Source organism: Oenanthe melanoleuca, chromosome Z (assembly GCF_029582105.1).
Source record: "Oenanthe melanoleuca isolate GR-GAL-2019-014 chromosome Z, OMel1.0, whole genome shotgun sequence".
NCBI classification, from domain to species: domain Eukaryota; kingdom Metazoa; phylum Chordata; class Aves; order Passeriformes; family Muscicapidae; genus Oenanthe; species Oenanthe melanoleuca.
Window position 1 is genome coordinate 25,699,041 of NC_079362.1, and position 20,470 is coordinate 25,719,510.

The 20,470-nt window shown below is 57.6% G+C and overlaps 2 protein-coding genes across 2 annotated transcripts; both read right to left on the bottom strand.

Moving 5' to 3' along the window:
- Positions 1 to 5,477: 5,477 nt before the first annotated feature.
- Positions 5,478 to 11,389, bottom strand: LOC130265078 (maestro heat-like repeat-containing protein family member 7). The gene is made up of 15 exons (XM_056513871.1): positions 10,927 to 11,389; positions 10,732 to 10,796; positions 10,477 to 10,626; positions 10,145 to 10,293; positions 9,134 to 9,285; positions 8,719 to 8,906; positions 8,484 to 8,621; positions 8,111 to 8,225; positions 7,827 to 7,964; positions 7,436 to 7,612; positions 7,150 to 7,305; positions 6,903 to 7,004; positions 6,456 to 6,558; positions 6,136 to 6,192; positions 5,478 to 5,840 (listed from the first exon to the last, which is right to left on the bottom strand). The coding sequence occupies exons 7-15, from the start codon at positions 8,555 to 8,557 to the stop codon at positions 5,641 to 5,643; spliced, it is 1,122 nt and encodes a 373-aa protein (XP_056369846.1). The 5' UTR covers positions 8,558 to 8,621; positions 8,719 to 8,906; positions 9,134 to 9,285; positions 10,145 to 10,293; positions 10,477 to 10,626; positions 10,732 to 10,796; positions 10,927 to 11,389; the 3' UTR covers positions 5,478 to 5,640.
- Positions 11,390 to 13,355: 1,966 nt separating this feature from the next.
- Positions 13,356 to 19,291, bottom strand: LOC130264972 (maestro heat-like repeat-containing protein family member 7). Its single transcript, XM_056513671.1, has 15 exons — positions 18,803 to 19,291; positions 18,608 to 18,672; positions 18,353 to 18,502; positions 18,021 to 18,169; positions 17,011 to 17,161; positions 16,596 to 16,783; positions 16,361 to 16,498; positions 15,988 to 16,102; positions 15,704 to 15,841; positions 15,313 to 15,489; positions 15,026 to 15,181; positions 14,779 to 14,880; positions 14,332 to 14,434; positions 14,012 to 14,068; positions 13,356 to 13,716 (listed from the first exon to the last, which is right to left on the bottom strand). Exons 1-15 carry the CDS (start codon positions 18,918 to 18,920, stop codon positions 13,517 to 13,519), a joined length of 2,007 nt encoding a protein of 668 aa, XP_056369646.1. The 5' UTR covers positions 18,921 to 19,291; the 3' UTR covers positions 13,356 to 13,516.
- Between the last annotated feature and the right edge of the window lie 1,179 nt (positions 19,292 to 20,470).

Here is a 20,470-nt window from a genome sequence, read left to right on the forward strand (position 1 = left end):
TTTGTAAAAGGGTGGTTTGGCATTGTAACAAAGCCAGCAGGACTTAGGAAGATTTGGACATGAGGTGTTTAGAGAAACGAATGCAGCTTGCAGCATTCGAGTGAACAAATTGTGGGGAAGCGCCTCAGGTGTTGAGCTAAGGAGTGGTAAATTATTTTTAGATATGGTAATGGCTGCAATAGGGTTGGATGTTACTGCGGTAGCTGTCACCCTTTTCCTTGAAGCAATGGCTTTGTTGGGACCTATGGCAACGTACTTTGTTGGTGGTAGGGCTCTAATAATTTGTATAACTGTGGCTGGATCAGGGTAGGATGGACCTCGATACTGAAACACTGACCATGTTCTGCCTAAGGCCCAGCTTTGGTGTTGGGGTTGCAAAACAGTGACTGTAAGATGGGTACAGTTTCCGGGGTGGTTTCTTCCCCGACCGTGTTTAATAAAGGAGGCTGGTACACAGCTTTCGGGCCAATGGGTTACCTCTAAGAAGTCATCTTTCTTAGGTGGTTTCCACCGGTTGCCAGTTCCAATGGTTTCACAACCCCAATACCCACAGAACCAATAACCTGGGTAGGTATGATAGCTTTTCCCGGAATTAATACTGGGGCACCAGTATGTTCCCTGACCAATTGGGTACAAGCCACTTCCGGTGTCGCTTTGGTCATTAGAGACGATGTCGTGTACGCGCACTGTCCAGCTGAGGGTGTTAGTTTCTGAACGCCCTATGATTTTTCCTGTAAGGAAATGGCGGAACGTCCAGACGTGGGGTTGGTAGGGATGGTTACTCACCTTCGCTTGAAAGACTGGAGGCAGGCTCAACAACAGCAAAATGCTGAGGCACAGGGGCAGAGCTCGAGGCTGAAAAAGCAGGTCATAGCAGCAAGCCTGTTAAACTCAGAGGTCTTGTTAGTTTTGTTGGGCACCACGGGCTTTATGGATTTTAGAGGACACCACTTAATAACATCATCTCTTTTTACTGCTGTATACCCTCTGCCTGTGACAATTAGCTTCCAACCTGTTTCCCATTCTCCTAGCTCGTTCTTAATACTCACAGGTGGGCCGTCCCTGGTGACTTCAGCGGCCCAATACTTTTGGGAAGGGGCCTGGCTATGGTCCCCTCTGGGAAACTGGTTTAATGCAAGCATGGCAGTGGCTAACAAACATGGCTGATCAGGTGGAGGAATGGCATTAGAAAATACTTCAGCTTTGGCTAAGGTTTCTAGCTTAGATTTTAAGGTTTGATTGGCCCTTTCAACTATAGCCTGCCCTGTACTGTTGTATGGAATACCTTGCCTTAGGGTGATGCCTCATCACTGCACTGATTTAGATGCAAAGTTTGTTCCGTTGTTGGTTTTAATTTGCTTTGGGATACCAAGCCAAGCCATGGCTGTTAGCCAATGTTGAACAGTGGCTTTGGAGTTAGCTTTGGCATGTTGAGTCGCAACAATCATGCCGCTGTACGTGTCAATCGTCACGGCGAACCACGCTCTTGGTTTTAACAGCTGGCACAGAGTAAAATCTGTTTGCCAAATTTCCGAGGCCTTTAGGCCTCTGGGATTGATGCCGCTGGACCACAAGGGTGACTTTTGACAGTAAGGACAGGTAGCAACTATGTGCTTGGCATCTGACATAGGGATGTTGCACCGTTCGGCGAGTGCTTTTGCTATTACATGGAGCGATTCATGCAATTGGCGTGCTTCTTGAAGAGTCCACAGGCCCTTTGCTGCTGCGTCAGCCTTGTCGTTGCCTGTTTGAAAAAACCCTTTAACCGGGTCGTGGCTGTTAACATGCACGACTGACACAGTGACTTGACAGGAATAGAGCGCTTCTTCAATCATGATGGCAGCGGGTGAAGTGGAAACACCTGGATTGGACATTGCTTGGCAGAGTTTTGCAACGAACATAGAGTCAGTAACGATGTTGAGTTGTTCGGTTTGGAACAGATTGCATGCCAGCACCACTGCTGAGGCTTCAAGCAGCTGGACCAATAGGGATTTGTCTTCTTTCTTGACACACTGCCATTGGTTTTGCTCCTGCCACACGACGACTGCAGTGGAAGTTGTTGAAGACGCGTCGGTAAATACGGTTGGGCCTGGTAAGGGTCATTCCTTGACCTTCTGAGGGAGGTCAATGTCCACAATAGCTAGTAGTTGAGTCCACAGAGGTTTAACAGCATGACAGAGTTCTCCCGCGAAACGGAACAGAGCCAATGCGAGGCACTCTGAGATTGCCACAGACAATGACGGGATCTGTTTTCGTAAAAGTAGGTATATCTTTGCCGGTTCACGACCCAAGTAACTCAGGGCAAGTTTCCTGCCTTTCATAATTAGGTCTCCGAGGCATTCCACTCCTGGGGTAAAGGCTCGTGACAGTCTTCCCAGGACTACCCATTGTATTGGTTTGGCTGAGTCAGGAGGTCTTTGTGCCAACACCCCAACTCCCCCTTCGTTCGTGAAATGCACCTACAAGTCCAGAGAGAGGCTTGGGTTCCACCTAGAAAGGGCTGCGGTGGACAGCTGTTGCTCAATGTAGTCAAGTGAATGGGCTGCTTCTTCTGAAATGTTTTTCTGCTCCCATGGGTGTTTGCCTTTAAGGAGGTCGTATAACGGGGACATCACCTCGGGAGGAATGAGAACGGTATTGCGTAGCCACTGTAACGATCCTACTAGCCGTTGTGCATCGTGCAGTGTTTTGATATCACGGCGGATTTTAATTATAGGTGGTGACACGTAGGAATCGTTAATTTTCACGCCCAGGAACGTGACTGACGAACCCTTCTTTATCTTTGCTGTGGCTATCTCAAAGCCGTTAGCTTTTAAGACTTCGGAGACTGCCGTTATAAGGCTGTCTACTTGACTGGGTGAAGGAGTGGCTATTAAGATGTCATCCATGTATTGAAAAACGGTGGCTTGAGGATTTGCGGATTGAACTGAGGCTAGGGCTTGGCTTATGACAATTTGGCAGATGGTGGGTGAGTTTACCATTCCCTGGGGAAGGACTTTCCATTGGAACCGGAGGTTTGGTTGTTGTCCGTTGGGGAACACGATGGAAAAGGCGAATCGCTCTTTGTCTTGTTCGTGCAAAGGTACGGAGAAGAAGCAGTCTTTAATGTCAATTACCGCGCAGGTCTGGTTTGTTGGAATAAAGGAATTGCCTGGTAGTTTTGTTTGCACGGGTCCCATTGGCTGGGTTTTTTTTGTTGACTGCTCATAGATCATGGAGGAAGTGAAAGCATTCACCATTGCTCTTAGGTATAACAAACACAGGGAGAAACAGATGGTTCAATATGTCCCTTTTCTAATTATTGTTGGACCAGTTGGAGAAGGGCAGACATTCGAGGCTCTGGTATGGGCCACTGCTCAACGTGGCCTGAAGGGGTCTGATGATTTCCAGGTTAGTGGGATTGGAATTGGCAGATACGCTGCAGGTGGCCCTTAGGGTAAATTTGTCACTCTGCACCCTAATAGAGCCAGAGCATCTCGTCCTAACAGTGGTGGAGCATTTGAAAGCACATAAACGTGAAGGTTGATGGTCTTCTCTGTTCCATTTTTGGTATGGGTGGTTATTGCTATTAACTCCACACTCTTTTGGGCAATTGAAACTCCCCCAGTTCCACCTACTGTTGGAGCTTCTTCCAGTTCCCAGGTCGGAGGCCAGTTAGTCTTAGGAATTACAGTGACATCTGCTCCGGTGTCTACTATAAACAGAACAGCGATGGGGCTGCTGTCTGGTTGGCGAGACGGTCGACAAACTCCCCAAACTATTCCAGGGTTAAACATGTCACATTTTATGGCCAAGGCCACCCAGGGGCTACCGCCTGACCATTCGCCGAGCTGTTCTGTGCTTGGGCTGTTATATTACTCTGCGTAGTTGATCCTTGCTGGAGCACTGCCTGAGCCACGGAGTCGGGTATCGGCTGAGCCATGAAGTTGGTTACTTCCCTGGGGGGCAGCGGGTTCGGGAGATGTTCCGCTTCCACGGGGCTCACGTAGTTGGGCCGCCGGACGTCCCATCTGGGAGGAGGCTGCATGCGGCCCATCTGCCCCCTCCCCCGCCCGTTTCCCTGATTCTGGCGGCACTCCCGGGCAATGTGACCTTTTTTGCCACAGACCCAGCAGGGTCCCCTCGGTCTTAAACGTGGAGGGCCTGTTGGCGGTGGTTGACTGTGGTCGTGATAGTTTAAGACAGCCATGACCTCGGCCACGGCGGCGCTAACTGCAGCTGGGAGTGGAGCCAATGCGGCACCGACTGCGGCTTGGACTGGGACTAAATTTTCTTCTCTCACCACGTGTTTAATCATTGCCGCGAGGCTGGCACCAGGTGGTACTGAACGCAGAAGCTCTTTGGTGGGTTGGTTGCACTGCTGTCTGAGGCATCCCTCGAGAACTGGGCCCTTTGCTTCTGATGGTAGGTCGGAGGCATCTACGGCTGCTTGGAGGCGGTCCACGAATTCAGTGAAGCGTTTGCTCTCACTTTTCCTGATGGTGGTCCATGGGGCTGGCTTGGCTGCGATTCAACAGGCAGTGCGGATGGCTTATCTGGCTGCGCGGGTTGTGGCTGCAATTTCGGAGGCTCGCAGGTGCTGGGCTTGGGCCTGGGGGCTATCCATCTGCGGGTCATCCCATCAGCTGTGGCAGGCTGGAATGATGCAGCGCGGGTGCTGGTCTCCACTGACTCGGGCAAGCATTTTTTCTAAGTTGTCTTCCCATTCTTGCTTAAATACAATCATCCCTGCCCCATCAAAAATCATGCGGCACGTTTGTTTAATATCAAACGGGAACATGTCATCGTTACCAAAAAGACCATCAATTAGAGTAGAAACCATGGCGGAATTGATGCCTTTTTCAGCAATGGCCTTAACGACTGCTTGGACATTTTTGGGATGTATCAGGGAGTAGGTTGGTAAATTGTTGTCAGTTCTCCTGACTGGGAATATCCGTGCCGCTGCGTCAGGTAAATCGGCAACTGCCGACTGAATTTCCTTCCAGTCCGTTTACGGCATAGACTTAGAAGGGCCCTTTTTATTTGTGCGTGGGATGAGAGGGTTGGTAATTTTGGTGGGTGCAGTTGATGTATTGCTGCTGTCAGAGTCAGAACTGGATTCGAAGGATGGGTACCGCTTTCTAGTCTTTTGTTTCCCCCACCACTCATCACAGCCTCCAGCCACCAACCGCCACACGCATCCCCCTCAATCCTTCCCACTGCCTTATCCTGGCAGGCTTTGGCAGCACCGCATCCCTTCACGCCTCCCACTGTCCCGTGCTGGCCATCTACAGGGACCAGGCTCTCAGGGATCCCCGCCGCAGCTCCAGCCTCGGCCCAGCCGCTCTGTTGGAAGTCTTAAGGCTTTGGCAGAACCACCAAAGGCCAAGGGGCTTTGGGCCACTTTCCCTTGGCCACTTGCCGAGCACAAGCACCCTTTTTCCCCTCTTCCCCAATGGCCTGAAGACTCCGGGCACCAAAAGAAAGCTCCTGGACCTCTGTGTATAACAGCAGCATTTTATTAATCCTACTAATTCCTAATTAACTACTCTAATACTTTACTAATTTGCTAAACTATTACAGTAGGCTGAAAAAAAACTATATGAAGAGAAGAGGTTTTCCTGCAGGCTCTGGTGGCCCCATCAGAGGCACCCTCCTACATCAGTTCTCCACAGCATTCCAGCAGGAGAACTGGCCACGGCCACCCAGGGAAGGCCGTGACTTCCAGAGCCGGCGAAATCGATCTAGAATCCTCTCGAGTCGGGAGGAGGGAATGCTCTGTACAGCCATGTTTATGTACAGAGTTTGAAGTGCCAGGCATGAGATGGCAGGGCTGATGTCATCTGCCATGTCCTGAAGGGCTGGAAGAGAGACATACAGAGGCACAGTCAGAGCCTGCATCTGCGGGGACCTGGGGAGACCCTCCTGACCCGTCCATGCCCGCCAGCTCTTGCCACGGCCTGGAGGCAGCAGGAGACAGCAAGGAGCAGCTGGAAGGTGCTGGCCCCGACTCTCCCTCGCACAGGCCCCTGAAAGGTCTCTGTGCTCTGCCCACGCCGCCCCTGGTGCGCGCAGGGAGCAGAGCCCTCCGCAGCCGGGGCAGGGAACGCAGCTGCCAGCGCCAGCCCCCGCTGCCAGCCCGCCGGCCTCACTCACCCCTGCTCATGAGCTGCAACTCTCGCTGCTGCTCTCTCAGGAACCGCCCGGCCAGCCCTGGCAACACAGAGCCCGTCACGGCCCCAGCGGCACGGCTGCCCCACAGCGGCGCTGCCAGCCCTGTGGCCGCCGCACCTCCTTCCCCTGCAGGGCTCAGCCCGGGCCCTCGCCGCACCCTGCCGCCCAAGGGCACGGCTGGCACAGGGCGGCAGCAGCCCCGAGGCCAGGCGGGGCTCCACGGCCCCGGCCCGGATGGCAGCAGCTGCCGGGGCTGGGGCCGAGCTGCGGCGGGGCGGGGAGGGAGCCGGCCGTGTGCTCACCCAGGAAGCGGACGGCCGCCTCTCGCAGGGGCTCCTGTGGGCTCCGCAGGTACGGCAGGGCCTGCCGCAGGTGCTCGGCCGCTCGGTCCCTGTCCTGTGCCAGCTGCGGAGAGCGGCGGGAGGGAAGGGTCGGGGCGGGCTCTGCCCCTTGGCCCCGGGCTGCCCTGCCCGCACAGCCCCGAGGGGAGCAGAGGGCCCGGCAAGGCGCGGTGCTGCCCCGCAGCAGAGCCCGGCTGGGTCGGGGCTCCATCAGCTCCTGCCCTGGGGCCACAGGAGCCTGGAGAAGAGCCCGCCTGGGCAGCCCGGGGAAGGGAGCAGCGTGTGGGGCGCAGGCCGGTGCCCCTGGGTGCAGCACTGGGCAGGGGCCACAGCTGCCAGCCCCACAGACTGGGCACCGTGGGCAGGGGCTTCTCCAGGCTGGGGCTGGGGCTTGCAGGCTGTCCTTACCAAGCACTCCCCAAACCTCCACATCTGATCCGTCAGCACCAGATGCTCCAGATCCCTCCTCTTGAGGAAGCACACTGCAGCAAGCAGCGTTTCCCGAGAGGCCTGCAGAGAGCCAGAGATGGCACGGCAGCCCAGGGCACAGGAGCTGCCTCCCTGTGCCAAGGCCACGAGGAGACTGGAGCCCATGAGGTGCCAGGGTGCAGGGAGACAGCTGAGCATGGGGACACCAGCGGCCAGGAGTCCTCACCTCTGCCACGCGCACGTTCTCGTTGTGGCAGTTGAAGAAGAGCGGGAGCAGGCTCTTGCTCACAAGCATCTTCAGGGCCTTTTTCCCCTTTGCCTCCACCAACCTCATCACCTCTTGGAAGAGGCGAATGGAGAGCAGCTGCACTTGGCGTTTGTCCTGTTGGAAAGAAGCAAAAGCCTTCCACATCAGCTGCTCCAGGCCTCTCTGTGCACAGGCCCGGAAATCCATGGGACACCACACTTGGGGGCAGCTCCCACTGGCCGTGGCTGGGGACACAGAGCCTTACGTTGTCCAGGAGTGGCCAGAGCGCTGCAGCCAGCCGCAGGGCGATGGGGCTGGGTATGGCGAGGTCTCTGTGCAGCAGCAGAGCGCTGAGCACGACGGCGCTCGTCTCAACAATTTCTTCGTCTGCATCCCGCAGCAGGTCCACAAGGCGTTCAGTCAGGGTGTGCATTCTTTTGTTCTGCATGGAACACACGGCTGGGCAACCCCATGCTGCTGCTGCTGCCATGGAGCCCAGGGGCCGCAGGCCTGTCCTGGAGCACTCGGGCAGCTGGACAGCAACGCAGGAGAGCTGGGAGCAGCTGCCACGGCTACCGAAGCCCAGCTAAGCTCAAGGGGTTGCTTTCCCCAGTGCCACGCTGCCAGCACAGCTTCAGCCGCTGCCTCCTCCTCACCATCGAGGGGTCCCTGCTGAGCACCACGAGGCCTCTGAGAGCCAGGCGCTGCATCTCCTTGGACTCGCTCTGCAGGTGCCTTGGCATGATCTCCAGGATGCCGTCAGCCCATTTACTGAAGTCCACGAACTCCAGGAGCTGGAAGGCACAAAGCAGTGACCGAGGTGCCCAGCTGGCAGGAGCTCAGAACTGCACAGGGCTGCGCCATTCCAGGCAGCAGCGGCTGTGCGAGGGCAGAGGGGTAGGAGTCAGCTCAGCGGGGCAGCGCTGGCCATGGGGCTCACCTCCACAAGGAACGCCATGGCAGGCAGTTCCCAGTCTGAAATGCCTTGGCTGAGGAGCTCCAAGAGGTAGGACATGATGTAGTGATGCCAATACACAGAGACACCGTGCATCTCCCTGGTGGGGGGAAAAGACGCCATTGCCCCTGAGCCAGGCAGGCAAAGCTCTCCCAGGGCTGACTCCCAGAGGCCTGGTCTGTTCCCAAGCACCCCATGGGCTCTTTGGGAGGCGGCTGTTCCCAGGCCCCCTCTGCCAGCCCTTTCCAGTCTGCTTTTCATTCTCTTTGTGACAAGACCCTCTCACCCATGGCCACAGGAACTGTGTGGGGCACTCTGGGCACAAATGGCAGCAGCAGCATGGAGAAGGGGGTCTCACCTGGCCAGCAGACCCACTGCATAGTGGTGGGTGCCAGCATAGAGCAGCGTGTCCCAGCCACCCTTGCGCTCCATGGCCAACACCACATGCTCACACTGCACTCGGCAGAGCAGCACCTTCAGAGTCTGCACTGCAAACCTGTGTGCAGAGCAAAGCCCAGGTCACACTGGCAGCTCTGACTCCTGCCTTAGGGCATGGGAGGGATGGGGAGACTGGTGGGACTGGGATGGAGCACCTTTGGGGGTTGGTGGCAAGGCCAAGTTGCTCCTGGCATTCCTTCCAGAAGGTATCAACCACCTCTGGTGTATACAGTGTGCTGATGAAAGCTTGGAAGAGCAGACGCAGAAACAGAGAGGGGGAGTACTCCAGCACTATAGGTGGGCACCAGGTCCAGTTGAAGACATTCCACAGTGTCACGGTTGCCTACAAGAAATAAAGCACCCAGAGACAAGAGTAGGTGCCAAGACATCCATGTGCAGGGCCTGAGCATGCGAGGGAGAGGCCGGGAGAGACACCGTGGGAGCAGCCAGGCTGGTGCCCCAGGTTCAGCGCAGTGCCTGAGGCAGGCAGATGCAGTTGTGGGGAGGACAGAGAGCTGGCTGCTCGAGAGGTGGCCTAGGGGCAAGCAGAAGTCAGTTGCAGGAACTCACAGCCAGAGCAAAGACTCCTGTGCTGTCCCCATCAGAGGTGTACACGGAGGTGTCCACTGGCCAGGCGCTCAGCACAGTGATGAGGATCTGCAGCGCCGGCTCCGCAGTCCCCGTGGAGGTCAGGATCACCCCCCCACATGGCCGCAGCAGCTCTGTGGGGTCAGAGCTCTGTGTCAGTGATACCGAAATAATGAGAAAAAGGACTAATGTAGATATAGTAGTAGTCATGCTAAGGCTTAGAAAACTGCAGTTTTCGGACAGGCCCTGGAAACCAACATTGTGAAACAATAGTTAAAGAAATTAGTAGAGCGTATAGAACATTTAGAACTGTGAAAACAATAAGGAATTAGTAGAGCATATAGGACATTTAGAAACTTACAAGATAAGGCTAAAGTATAATAATAAATAAAGAGTTCTGGTGATGGGAAAACATGCAAGGGGGATTAAGGGGAGTAGCCTATAGTTCTGAGTAGACAAGCATGCAGAATTTATAACTTTTAGGAATGATATCTACAAGATTTATGTATCTGTATTGTCTTGAAGAATGTGTACTTTTGCAAGTAGACCATTTTGTAAAAAGGTATAAAAACCTGACAGAAAAAGGGAACTGTGGGATCCTGACTTTGGACGCTAGTCCGCAGGTTTCCCCGGGCCCTGAATAAAGCACCGCATAAACTAACTCTGTTAGTGTTCTGTTTGGGGCATCGGGCAACATCAGGGGGTCTCGGCCACAGCACCGTGGCCTGGGCTGCTGCAGGGACCTGCACTGGCCGTCAGCCCTGCCTCTGCCCACTGGCCCTGGCCAGCAGCGCCCAGCCAGCTCACGGGGGTGCAGCCCCGTAGGGAGGGAGCGTGGCAGCACGCTCAGGGGCTGGCATGGCAGCACTGCAAACGGAGGGGCCGCAGGGGCTTGGAGCTGTGCCCCTGTGTGGCACTCAGCAGGGACAGGCTCTGCAGGGTACCGGGGGATGAACCCTAAGCCCTCAAGGCAGGTGGGGCTGCCCAAGGTACCTGTCACCCGATGGGGCCCAGCGCAAGAGAGTCATGAGCACATCATAGGGGTGTTCCTTGGTCAGCTCCAGCAGGGCCTTGTCCAGCCTGTGCCCAGCAGACTCATTGGCCGTGAGCCACTTGTGGATGTACTTCACCATGGCTGGCACCTGCAGAAGGCGTGGGGAGACCTGGAGACCTGCCAGAGCAGCAACTTCCCCAGCTTCCCCTGAGAAGTGCTGCCCTTCCCACCACGTTGGGCTGGGCCTCAGAGGCTGAGGGAAGCCAGCAAAGCCGGCTTGAGGCGCCACACAGTTCCTGGGGCGATCAAGCCCTGGCCACAGGCTGCTTACTTGCTTTGGATTGGAGACACCCTTCTCCACAAGCAAATCCAGCATGGCAGCACTGGTCTCAGCACTGAAGAGGTGAAAGTTTGCCGAAGGCCCAGTGCCCACACCGGTGGTCTCTTCCCGCCAAACGCGCACGATGAATTCACAGATCATCTGCAGAAGGGCAGGAAGAGAGGGAGAATCCATGGAGTGCTCCAGGCACGGTGCTGGGCTGAGCAGTGACAGCAGGCCCAGCCCAGGTGGGGATGGCTGCAGTACCTGCGCTGCTCTGCGGAAGCGGCCACGGGCAGGGTCCTGCTCTTGTGTCCAGTCCATGGCTGCACCTGGCACAGAGCGAGCGCAGCCAGGGCTGAGGGGCTGCGGGAGAGGCCGGAGAGCAGGGCCCAGCCCTGCATTCCCAGCCAGGGACAGCCCCGGGATGCACCAGCCCTGTGGCCCAGCTCTGGCACTCACCCTCCTGCAGCAGCTGGAGCTGCTCCAGCTCTCCAGGCTGCTGTGCTGAGGTAGCTGCAGCCTCCTCCTCCTCCTTCACCCAGGCCAGCTTGGGCACCCTGGGGGGTGTCTGCTCCATGTCTCTCTTTGGAGTTAGGATGGCCTGCAGGAGAGATGCCTGGGAAAAACTCAAAGATCAAGTGCTGCAGGTGTGCCTTGAAAGCACAGCTGCAACAGAGAAGCCTTGGGAAGGCTGAAGGACAGTAAGTCCTGCAGTCTGTCCTCGAGGGCAGCGGCCGCAGGGACGGCAGATGCTTTGGAAATGCTCCGGCTCGCCGAGTCCCGCAGTCTGGCCTCGAGGTCACCTGCACAGGTAGCACTTTGGGAAAGCTCCGGGTCAGCAAGGAACGAGCTGGCTGTGCGGGGGCTCCTCACAGCACCGCTCTCTCCGTCCTGTCCCGACGCGTGCACCGAGCACTGTGGCGTGGCCGTGTCGCTGCCAGCACCTATGTCACCGCGTGTCACAAAGGGTCACCCTTGTACGCTGTGTTCTGTTCCATCCCACGGTGACCACGGTGCTCTGTGTCACAAAGAGCCCTAGGACACACCCCCACGTGCCCTGGGGACACCCCCAACCCCCCCAAACTGCCCCAGCTTGGAAGGAAGATGTTCCCCGAGTGTCAAGGACAGCCAAAGAGGAACTTGAGGATCGGGTCAAACAACAAGCAGATGCTCCTCTGCTCTGCCTGCTCAGGGCAGCAGAAGGAGCCCCCACGGTTGCCGACGCAGCTGCAGCAGGAAGGGCACTGGGGCCTTCCAGAGAAGCTGCCAGGGTCTCTTTGGGACATGATCCGGTGCTGGGTGGCCGTCACACACGCAGGGCTGTGACACAGACATGGGACGTATGGCCCAGGACACGAATGCTGCTCGGAGCCCTGGGGAGTACTGGAATCAACAGAGGTGGCAGAGTCCCTGCTAAAGGAGACCTGCTACCCCCGAGCCCTGACAGTGCTGGTGCCTACCCTGCCACAGAAACCTGTGCCCCCGGGAACTTCTGTGCAGAGTACAGCCAAAGCCCATGTGCATTGGTGTCTGTGCTCCTTTCTAAAGGTGCCTGTTGGCAGGAGCACCTGGAGCAATTGGTGGCAACACCTGGTCTTTGTCAGAAGGCAGAAGCTGTTGCTCCTTCCTGGAATGATTTTTGCTTGGAAGTGATTATCTGCGGCACAAAAACCCCATGAGCTGTTGACTTTCCCAGCACAATTAGATTCTTACAGAGATCCTGTCAAGTTTCCTTGTGTTCTTCTGACTGTTTTTCTTGCTTTCCGGAAAAAAATATCAGACCAGTGTGTGATGGCCAATGCTCCAGGTTGCTGCCTGTCTGCCTGTGGCCAGCAGCTCATGTCCAAACACATCTGGCTGTGTGCTGGGCAAGGGAATGGACAGGCACTCGCAGCGATTTTCCCTGGTGAACCGGCGAGGAACCTGGGCAAGTGCAGAAGAAAGGGATAACTCAGGCATGAGACAAGCTGTTCTGTGTCTCTGATGATGCTGCCAGCACCATGAAGGAAGAGTCAAGACAAGCGCTGGAAGCAAACATATCCTGCCACTTTCTGCTCTTCCATGGACACGGAACACACTTGTTCCCATGGCTCCAGGAGACCTGATCCAGGAACAAGGGAGGGCCATGCACTGGTAGGGAGCAGCCTCCAACAAGACCAGAGCAGAATCCTCTCAGCAGAGCCTGAGCTTGTGACCTTGGCCATCAGTTCAGCAGACAGCAAAGTGCTTCCTTCCCTCCATCACTGAACCTCAGCCACGAGTCCTGCTTTCCTTCAGCATTTGCTGCTTCTTCCTTCTTTCTGAGGAAGTTCTCTGTGTTGAGTTTAGAAGCTCATGCTGCCTTTTTTAAGGTGCCTGAGTGGAGGAGAGTGTCAGCAGCTGCAGCCCAGGGCTCGTGTCCCATCAGTGTCTGTAACGATGGCACCATCGCTGCTGCCTTGGGACAGCCGGGTGTGGCAGGCGAGTCTGCCCTCAAGCACGGCCACTGAAGTCAGTCAGGGGGACAGGCTGCAGCTGCAGCTGCCAAGCGTGGCTGTGAGGCTGGCAAGGCAGGAGAAAGCCATGGGGACCACTTTCCCGACACCTTTTGCCAAGCCACATAAAATTGTGCCTTATCCTGGCAGGCTTTGGCAGCACCGCATCCCTTCACGCCTCCCACTGTCCCCTGCAGCCATCTCCAGGGACCAGGCTCTCAGGGATCCCCGCCGCAGCTCCGGCCTCGGCCCAGCCGCTCTGTTGGAAGCCTTAAGGCTTCGGCAGAACCACCAAAGGCCAAGGGGCTTTTGGCCACTTTCCCTTGGCCAACCTTCCGAGCACAAGGACCCTTTTTCCCCTCTTCCCCAATGGCCTGAAGACTCCGGGCACCAAAAGAAAGCTCCTGGACCTCTGTGTATAACAGCAGCATTTTATTAATCCTACTAATTCCTAATTAACTAATCTAATACTTTACTAATTTGCTAAACTATTACACTAGGCTGAAATAAAACTACATAAAGAAGAGAGGTTTTCCTGCAGGCTCTGGTGGCCCCATCAGAGGCACACTCCCACATCAGTTCTCCACAGCATTCCAGCAGGAGAACTGGCCACGGCCACCCAGGGAAGGCCGTGACTTCCAGAGCCGGCGAAATCGATCTAGAATCCTCTCGAGTCGGGAGGAGGGAATGCTCTGTACAGCCATATTTATGTACAGAGTTTGAAGTGCCAGGCATGAGATGGCAGGGCTGATGTCATCTGCCATGTCCTGAAGGGCTGGAAGAGAGACAAACAGAGGCACAGTCAGAGCCTGCATCTGCGGGGACCTGGGGAGACCCTCCTGACCCGTCCATGCCCGCCAGCTCTTGCCACGGCCTGGAGGCAGCAGGAGACAGCAAGGAGCAGCTGGAAGGTGCTGGCCCCGACTCTCCCTCGCACAGGCCCCTGAAAGGTCTCTGTGCTCTGCCCACGCCGCCCCTGGTGCGCGCAGGGAGCAGAGCCCTCCGCAGGCGGGGCAGGGAACGCAGCTGCCAGCGCCAGCCCCCGCTGCCAGCCCGCCGGCCTCACTCACCCCTGCTCAGGAGCTGCAACTCTCGCTGCTGCTCTCTCAGGAACCGCCCGGCCAGCCCTGGCAACACAGAGCCCGTCACGGCCCCAGCGGCACGGCTGCCCCACAGCGGCGCTGCCAGCCCTGTGGCCGCCGCACCTCCTTCCCCTGCAGGGCTCAGCCCGGGCCCTCGCCGCACCCTGCCGCCCAAGGGCACGGCTGGCACAGGGCGGCAGCAGCCCCGAGGCCAGGCGGGGCTCCACGGCCCCGGCCCGGATGGCAGCAGCTGCCGGGGCTGGGGCCGAGCTGCGGTGGGGCGGGGAGGGAGCCGGCCGTGTGCTCACCCAGGAAGCGGACGGCCGCCTCTCGCAGGGGCTCCTGTGGGCTCCGCAGGTACGGCAGGGCCTGCCGCAGGTGCTCGGCCGCTCGGTCCCTGTCCTGTGCCAGCTGCGGAGAGCGGCGGGAGGGAAGGGTCGGGGCGGGCTCTGCCCCTTGGCCCCGGGCTGCCCTGCCCGCACAGCCCCGAGGGGAGCAGAGGGCCCGGCAAGGCGCGGTGCTGCCCCGCAGCAGAGCCCGGCTGGGTCGGGGCTCCATCAGCTCCTGCCCTGGGGCCACAGGAGCCTGGAGAAGAGCCCGCCTGGGCAGCCCGGGGAAGGGAGCAGCGTGTGGGGCGCAGGCCGGTGCCCCTGGGTGCAGCACTGGGCAGGGGCCACAGCTGCCAGCCCCACAGACTGGGCACCGTGGGCAGGGGCTTCTCCAGGCTGGGGCTGGGGCTTGCAGGCTGTCCTTACCAAGCACTCCCCAAACCTCCACATCTGATCCGTCAGCACCAGATGCTCCAGATCCCTCCTCTTGAGGAAGCACACTGCAGCAAGCAGCGTTTCCCGAGAGGCCTGCAGAGAGCCAGAGATGGCACGGCAGCCCAGGGCACAGGAGCTGCCTCCCTGTGCCAAGGCCACGAGGAGACTGGAGCCCATGAGGTGCCAGGGTGAAGGGAGACAGCTGAGCATGGGGACACCAGCGGCCAGGAGTCCTCACCTCTGCCACGCGCACGTTCTCGTTGTGGCAGTTGAAGAAGAGCGGGAGCAGGCTCTTGCTCACAAGCATCTTCAGGGCCTTTTTCCCCTTTGCCTCTACCAACCTCATCACATCTTGGAAGAGGCGAATGGAGAGCAGCTGCACTTGGCGTTTGTCCTGTTGGAAAGAAGCAAAAGCCTTCCACATCAGCTGCTCCAGGCCTCTCTGTGCACAGGCCCGGAAATCCATGGGACACCACACTTGGGGGGCAGCTCCCACTGGCCGTGGCTGGGGACACAGAGCCTTACATTGTCCAGGAGTGGCCAGAGCGCTGCAGCCAGCCGCAGGGCGATGGGGCTGGGTATGGCGAGGTCTCTGTGCAGCAGCAGAGCGCTGAGCACGACGGCGCTCGTCTCAACAATTTCTTCGTCTGCATCCCGCAGCAGGTCCACAAGGCGTTCAGTCAGGGTGTGCATTCTTTTGTTCTGCATGGAACACAAGGCTGGGCAACCCCATGCTGCTGCTGCTGCCATGGAGCCCAGGGGCCGCAGGCCTGTCCTGGAGCACTCGGGCAGCTGGACAGCAACGCAGGAGAGCTGGGAGCAGCTGCCACGGCTACCGAAGCCCAGCTAAGCTCAAGGGGTTGCTTTCCCCAGTGCCACGCTGCCAGCACAGCTTCAGCCGCTGCCTCCTCCTCACCATCGAGGGGTCCCTGCTGAGCACCACGAGGCCTCTGAGAGCCAGGCGCTGCATCTCCTTGGACTCGCTCTGCAGGTGCCTTGGCATGATCTCCAGGATGCCGTCAGCCCATTTACTGAAGTCCACGAACTCCAGGAGCTGGAAGGCACAAAGCAGTGACCGAGGTGCCCAGCTGGCAGGAGCTCAGAACTGCACAGGGCTGCGCCATTCCAGGCAGCAGCGGCTGTGCGAGGGCAGAGGGGTAGGAGTCAGCTCAGCGGGGCAGCGCTGGCCATGGGGCTCACCTCCACAAGGAACGCCATGGCAGGCAGTTCCCAGTCTGAAATGCCTTGGCTGAGGAGCTCCAAGAGGTAGGACATGATGTAGTGATGCCAATACACAGAGACACCGTGCATCTCCCTGGTGGGGGGAAAAGACGCCATTGCCCCTGAGCCAGGCAGGCAAAGCTCTCCCAGGGCTGACTCCCAGAGGCCTGGTCTGTTCCCAAGCACCCCATGGGCTCTTTGGGAGGCGGCTGTTCCCAGGCCCCCTCTGCCAGCCCTTTCCAGTCTGCTTTTCATTCTCTTTGTGACAAGACCCTCTCACCCATGGCCACAGGAACTGTGTGGGGCACTCTGGGCACAAATGGCAGCAGCAGCATGGAGAAGGGGGTCTCACCTGGCCAGCAGACCCACTGCATAGTGGTGGGTGCCAGCATAGAGCAGCGTGTCCCAGCCACCCTTGCGCTCCATGGCCAACACCACATGCTCACACTGCACTCGGCAGAGCAGCACCTTCAGAGTCTGCACTGCAAACCTGTGTGCAGAGCAAAGCCCAGGTCACACTGGCAGCTCTGACTCCTGCCTTAGGGCATGGGAGGGATGGGGAGACTGGTGGGACTGGGATGGAGCACCTTTGGGGGTTGGTGGCAAGGCCGAGTTGCTCCTGGCATTCCTTCCAGAAGGTATCAACCACCTCTGGTGTATACAGTGTGCTGATGAAAGCTTGGAAGAGCAGACGCAGAAACAGAGAGGGGGAGTACTCCAGCACTATAGGTGGGCACCAGGTCCAGTTGAAGACATTCCACAGTGTCACGGTTGCCTACAAGAAATAAAGCACCCAGAGACAAGAGTAGGTGCCAAGACATCCATGTGCAGGGCCTGAGCATGCGAGGGAGAGGCCGGGAGAGACACCGTGGGAGCAGCCAGGCTGGTGCCCCAGGTTCAGCGCAGTGCCTGAGGCAGGCAGATGCAGTTGTGGGGAGGACAGAGAGCTGGCTGCTCGAGAGGTGGCCTAGGGGCAAGCAGAAGTCAGTTGCAGGAACTCACAGCCAGAGCAAAGACTCCTGTGCTGTCCCCATCAGAGGTGTACACGGAGGTGTCCACTGGCCAGGCGCTCAGCACAGTGATGAGGATCTGCAGCGCCGGCTCCGCAGTCCCCGTGGAGGTCAGGATCACCCCCCACATGGCCGCAGCAGCTCTGTGGGGTCAGAGCTCTGTGTCAGTGATACCGAAATAATGAGAAAAAGGACTAATGTAGATATAGTAGTAGTCATGCTAAGGCTTAGAAAACTGCAGTTTTCGGACAGGCCCTGGAAACCAACATTGTGAAACAATAGTTAAAGAAATTAGTAGAGCGTATAGAACATTTAGAACTGTGAAAACAATAAGGAATTAGTAGAGCATATAGGACATTTAGAAACTTACAAGATAAGGCTAAAGTATAATAATAAATAAAGGGTTCTGGTGATGGGAAAACATGCAAGGGGGATTAAGGGGAGTAGCCTATAGTTCTGAGTAGACAAGCATGCAGAATTTATAACTTTTAGGAATGATATCTACAAGATTTATGTATCTGTATTGTCTTGAAGAATGTGTACTTTTGCAAGTAGACCATTTTGTAAAAAGGTATAAAAACCTGACAGAAAAAGGGAACTGTGGGATCCTGACTTTGGACGCTAGTCCGCAGGTTTCCCCGGGCCCTGAATAAAGCACCGCATAAACTAACTCTGTTAGTGTTCTGTTTGGGGCATCGGGCAACATCAGGGGGTCTCGGCCACAGCACCGTGGCCTGGGCTGCTGCAGGGACCTGCACTGGCCGTCAGCCCTGCCTCTGCCCACTGGCCCTGGCCAGCAGCGCCCAGCCAGCTCACGGGGGTGCAGCCCCGTAGGGAGGGAGCGTGGCAGCACGCTCAGGGGCTGACATGGCAGCACTGCAAACGGAGGGGCCGCAGGGGCTTGGAGCTGTGCCCCTGTGTGGCACTCAGCAGGGACAGGCTCTGCAGGGTACCGGGGGATGAACCCTAAGCCCTCAAGGCAGGTGGGGCTGCCCAAGGTACCTGTCACCCGATGGGGCCCAGCGCAAGAGAGTCATGAGCACATCATAGGGGTGTTCCTTGGTCAGCTCCAGCAGGGCCTTGTCCAGCCTGTGCCCAGCAGACTCATTGGCCGTGAGCCACTTGTGGATGTACCTCACCATGGCTGGCACCTGCAGAAGGCGTGGGGAGACCTGGAGACCTGCCAGAGCAGCAACTTCCCCAGCTTCCCCTGAGAAGTGCTGCCCTTCCCACCACGTTGGGCTGGGCCTCAGAGGCTGAGGGAAGCCAGCAAAGCCGGCTTGAGGCGCCACACAGTTCCTGGGGCGATCAAGCCCTGGCCACAGGCTGCTTACTTGCTTTGGATTGGAGACACCCTTCTCCACAAGCAAATCCAGCATGGCAGCACTGGTCTCAGCACTGAAGAGGTGAAAGTTTGCCGAAGGCCCAGTGCCCACACCGGTGGTCTCTTCCCGCCAAACGCGCACGATGAATTCACAGATCATCTGCAGAAGGGCAGGAAGAGAGGGAGAATCCATGGAGTGCTCCAGGCACGGTGCTGGGCTGAGCAGTGACAGCAGGCCCAGCCCAGGTGGGGATGGCTGCAGTACCTGCGCTGCTCTGCGGAAGCGGCCACGGGCAGGGTCCTGCTCTTGTGTCCAGTCCATGGCTGCACCTGGCACAGAGCGAGCGCAGCCAGGGCTGAGGGGCTGCGGGAGAGGCCGGAGAGCAGGGCCCAGCCCTGCATTCCCAGCCAGGGACAGCCCCGGGATGCACCAGCCCTGTGGCCCAGCTCTGGCACTCACCCTCCTGCAGCAGCTGGAGCTGCTCCAGCTCTCCAGGCTGCTGTGCTGAGGTAGCTGCAGCCTCCTCCTCCTCCTTCACCCAGGCCAGCTTGGGCACCCTGGGGGGTGTCTGCTCCATGTCTCTCTTTGGAGTTAGGATGGCCTGCAGGAGAGATGCCTGGGAAAAACTCAAAGATCAAGTGCTGCAGGTGTGCCTTGAAAGCACAGCTGCAACAGAGAAGCCTTGGGAAGGCTGAAGGACAGTAAGTCCTGCAGTCTGTCCTCGAGGGCAGCGGCCGCAGGGACGGCAGATGCTTTGGAAATGCTCCGGCTCGCCGAGTCCCGCAGTCTGGCCTCGAGGTCACCTGCACAGGTAGCACTTTGGGAAAGCTCCGGGTCAGCAAGGAACGAGCTGGCTGTGCGGGGGCTCCTCACAGCACCGCTCTCTCCGTCCTGTCCCGACGCGTGCACCGAGCACTGTGGCGTGGCCGTGTCGCTGCCAGCACCTATGTCACCGCGTGTCACAAAGGGTCACCCTTGTACGCCGTGTTCTGTTCCATCCCACGGTGACCACGGTGCTCTGTGTCACAAAGAGCCCTAGGACACACCCCCACGTGCCCTGGGGACACCCCCACCCCCCCAAACTGCCCCAGCTTGGAAGGAAGATGTTCCCCGAGTGTCAAGGACAGCCAAAGAGGAACTTGAGGATCGGGTCAAACAACAAGCAGATGCTCCTCTGCTCTGCCTGCTCAGGGCAGCAGAAGGAGCCCCCACGGTTGCCGACGCAGCTGCAGCAGGAAGGGCACTGGGGCCTTCCAGAGAAGCTGCCAGGGCCTCTTTGGGACATGATCCGGTGCTGGGTGGCCGTCACACACGCAGGGCTGTGACACAGACATGGGACGTATGGCCCAGGACACGAATGCTGCTCGGAGCCCTGGGGCCTGGGGAGTACTGGAATCAACAGAGGTGGCAGAGTCCCTGCTAAAGGAGACCTGCTACCCCCGAGCCCTGACAGTGCTGGTGCCTACTCCTGCCACAGAAACCTGTGCCCCCGGGGAACTTCTGTGCCAGAGTACAGCCAAAGCCCATGTGCATTGGTGTCTGTGCTCCTTTCTAAAGGTGCCTGTTGGCAGGAGCACCTGGAGCAATTGGTGGCAACACCTGGTCTTTGTCAGAAGGCAGAAGCTGTTGCTCCTTCCTGGAATGATTTTTGCTTGGAAGTGATTATCTGCGGCACAAAAACCCCATGAGCTGTTGACTTTCCCAGCACAATTAGATTCTTACAGAGATCCTGTCAAGTTTCCTTGTGTTCTTCTGACTGTTTTTCTTGCTTTCCGGAAAAAAATATCAGACCAGTGTGTGATGGCCAATGCTCCAGGTTGCTGCCTGTCTGCCTGTGGCCAGCAGCTCATGTCCAAACACATCTGGCTGTGTGCTGGGCAAGGGAATGGACAGGCACTCGCAGCGATTTTCCCTGGTGAACCGGCGAGGAACCTGGGCAAGTGCAGAAGAAAGGGATAACTCAGGCATGAGACAAGCTGTTCTGTGTCTCTGATGATGCTGCCAGCACCATGAAGGAAGAGTCAAGACAAGCGCTGGAAGCAAACATATCCTGCCACTTTCTGCTCTTCCATGGACACGGAACACACTTGTTCCCATGGCTCCAGGAGACCTGATCCAGGAACAAGG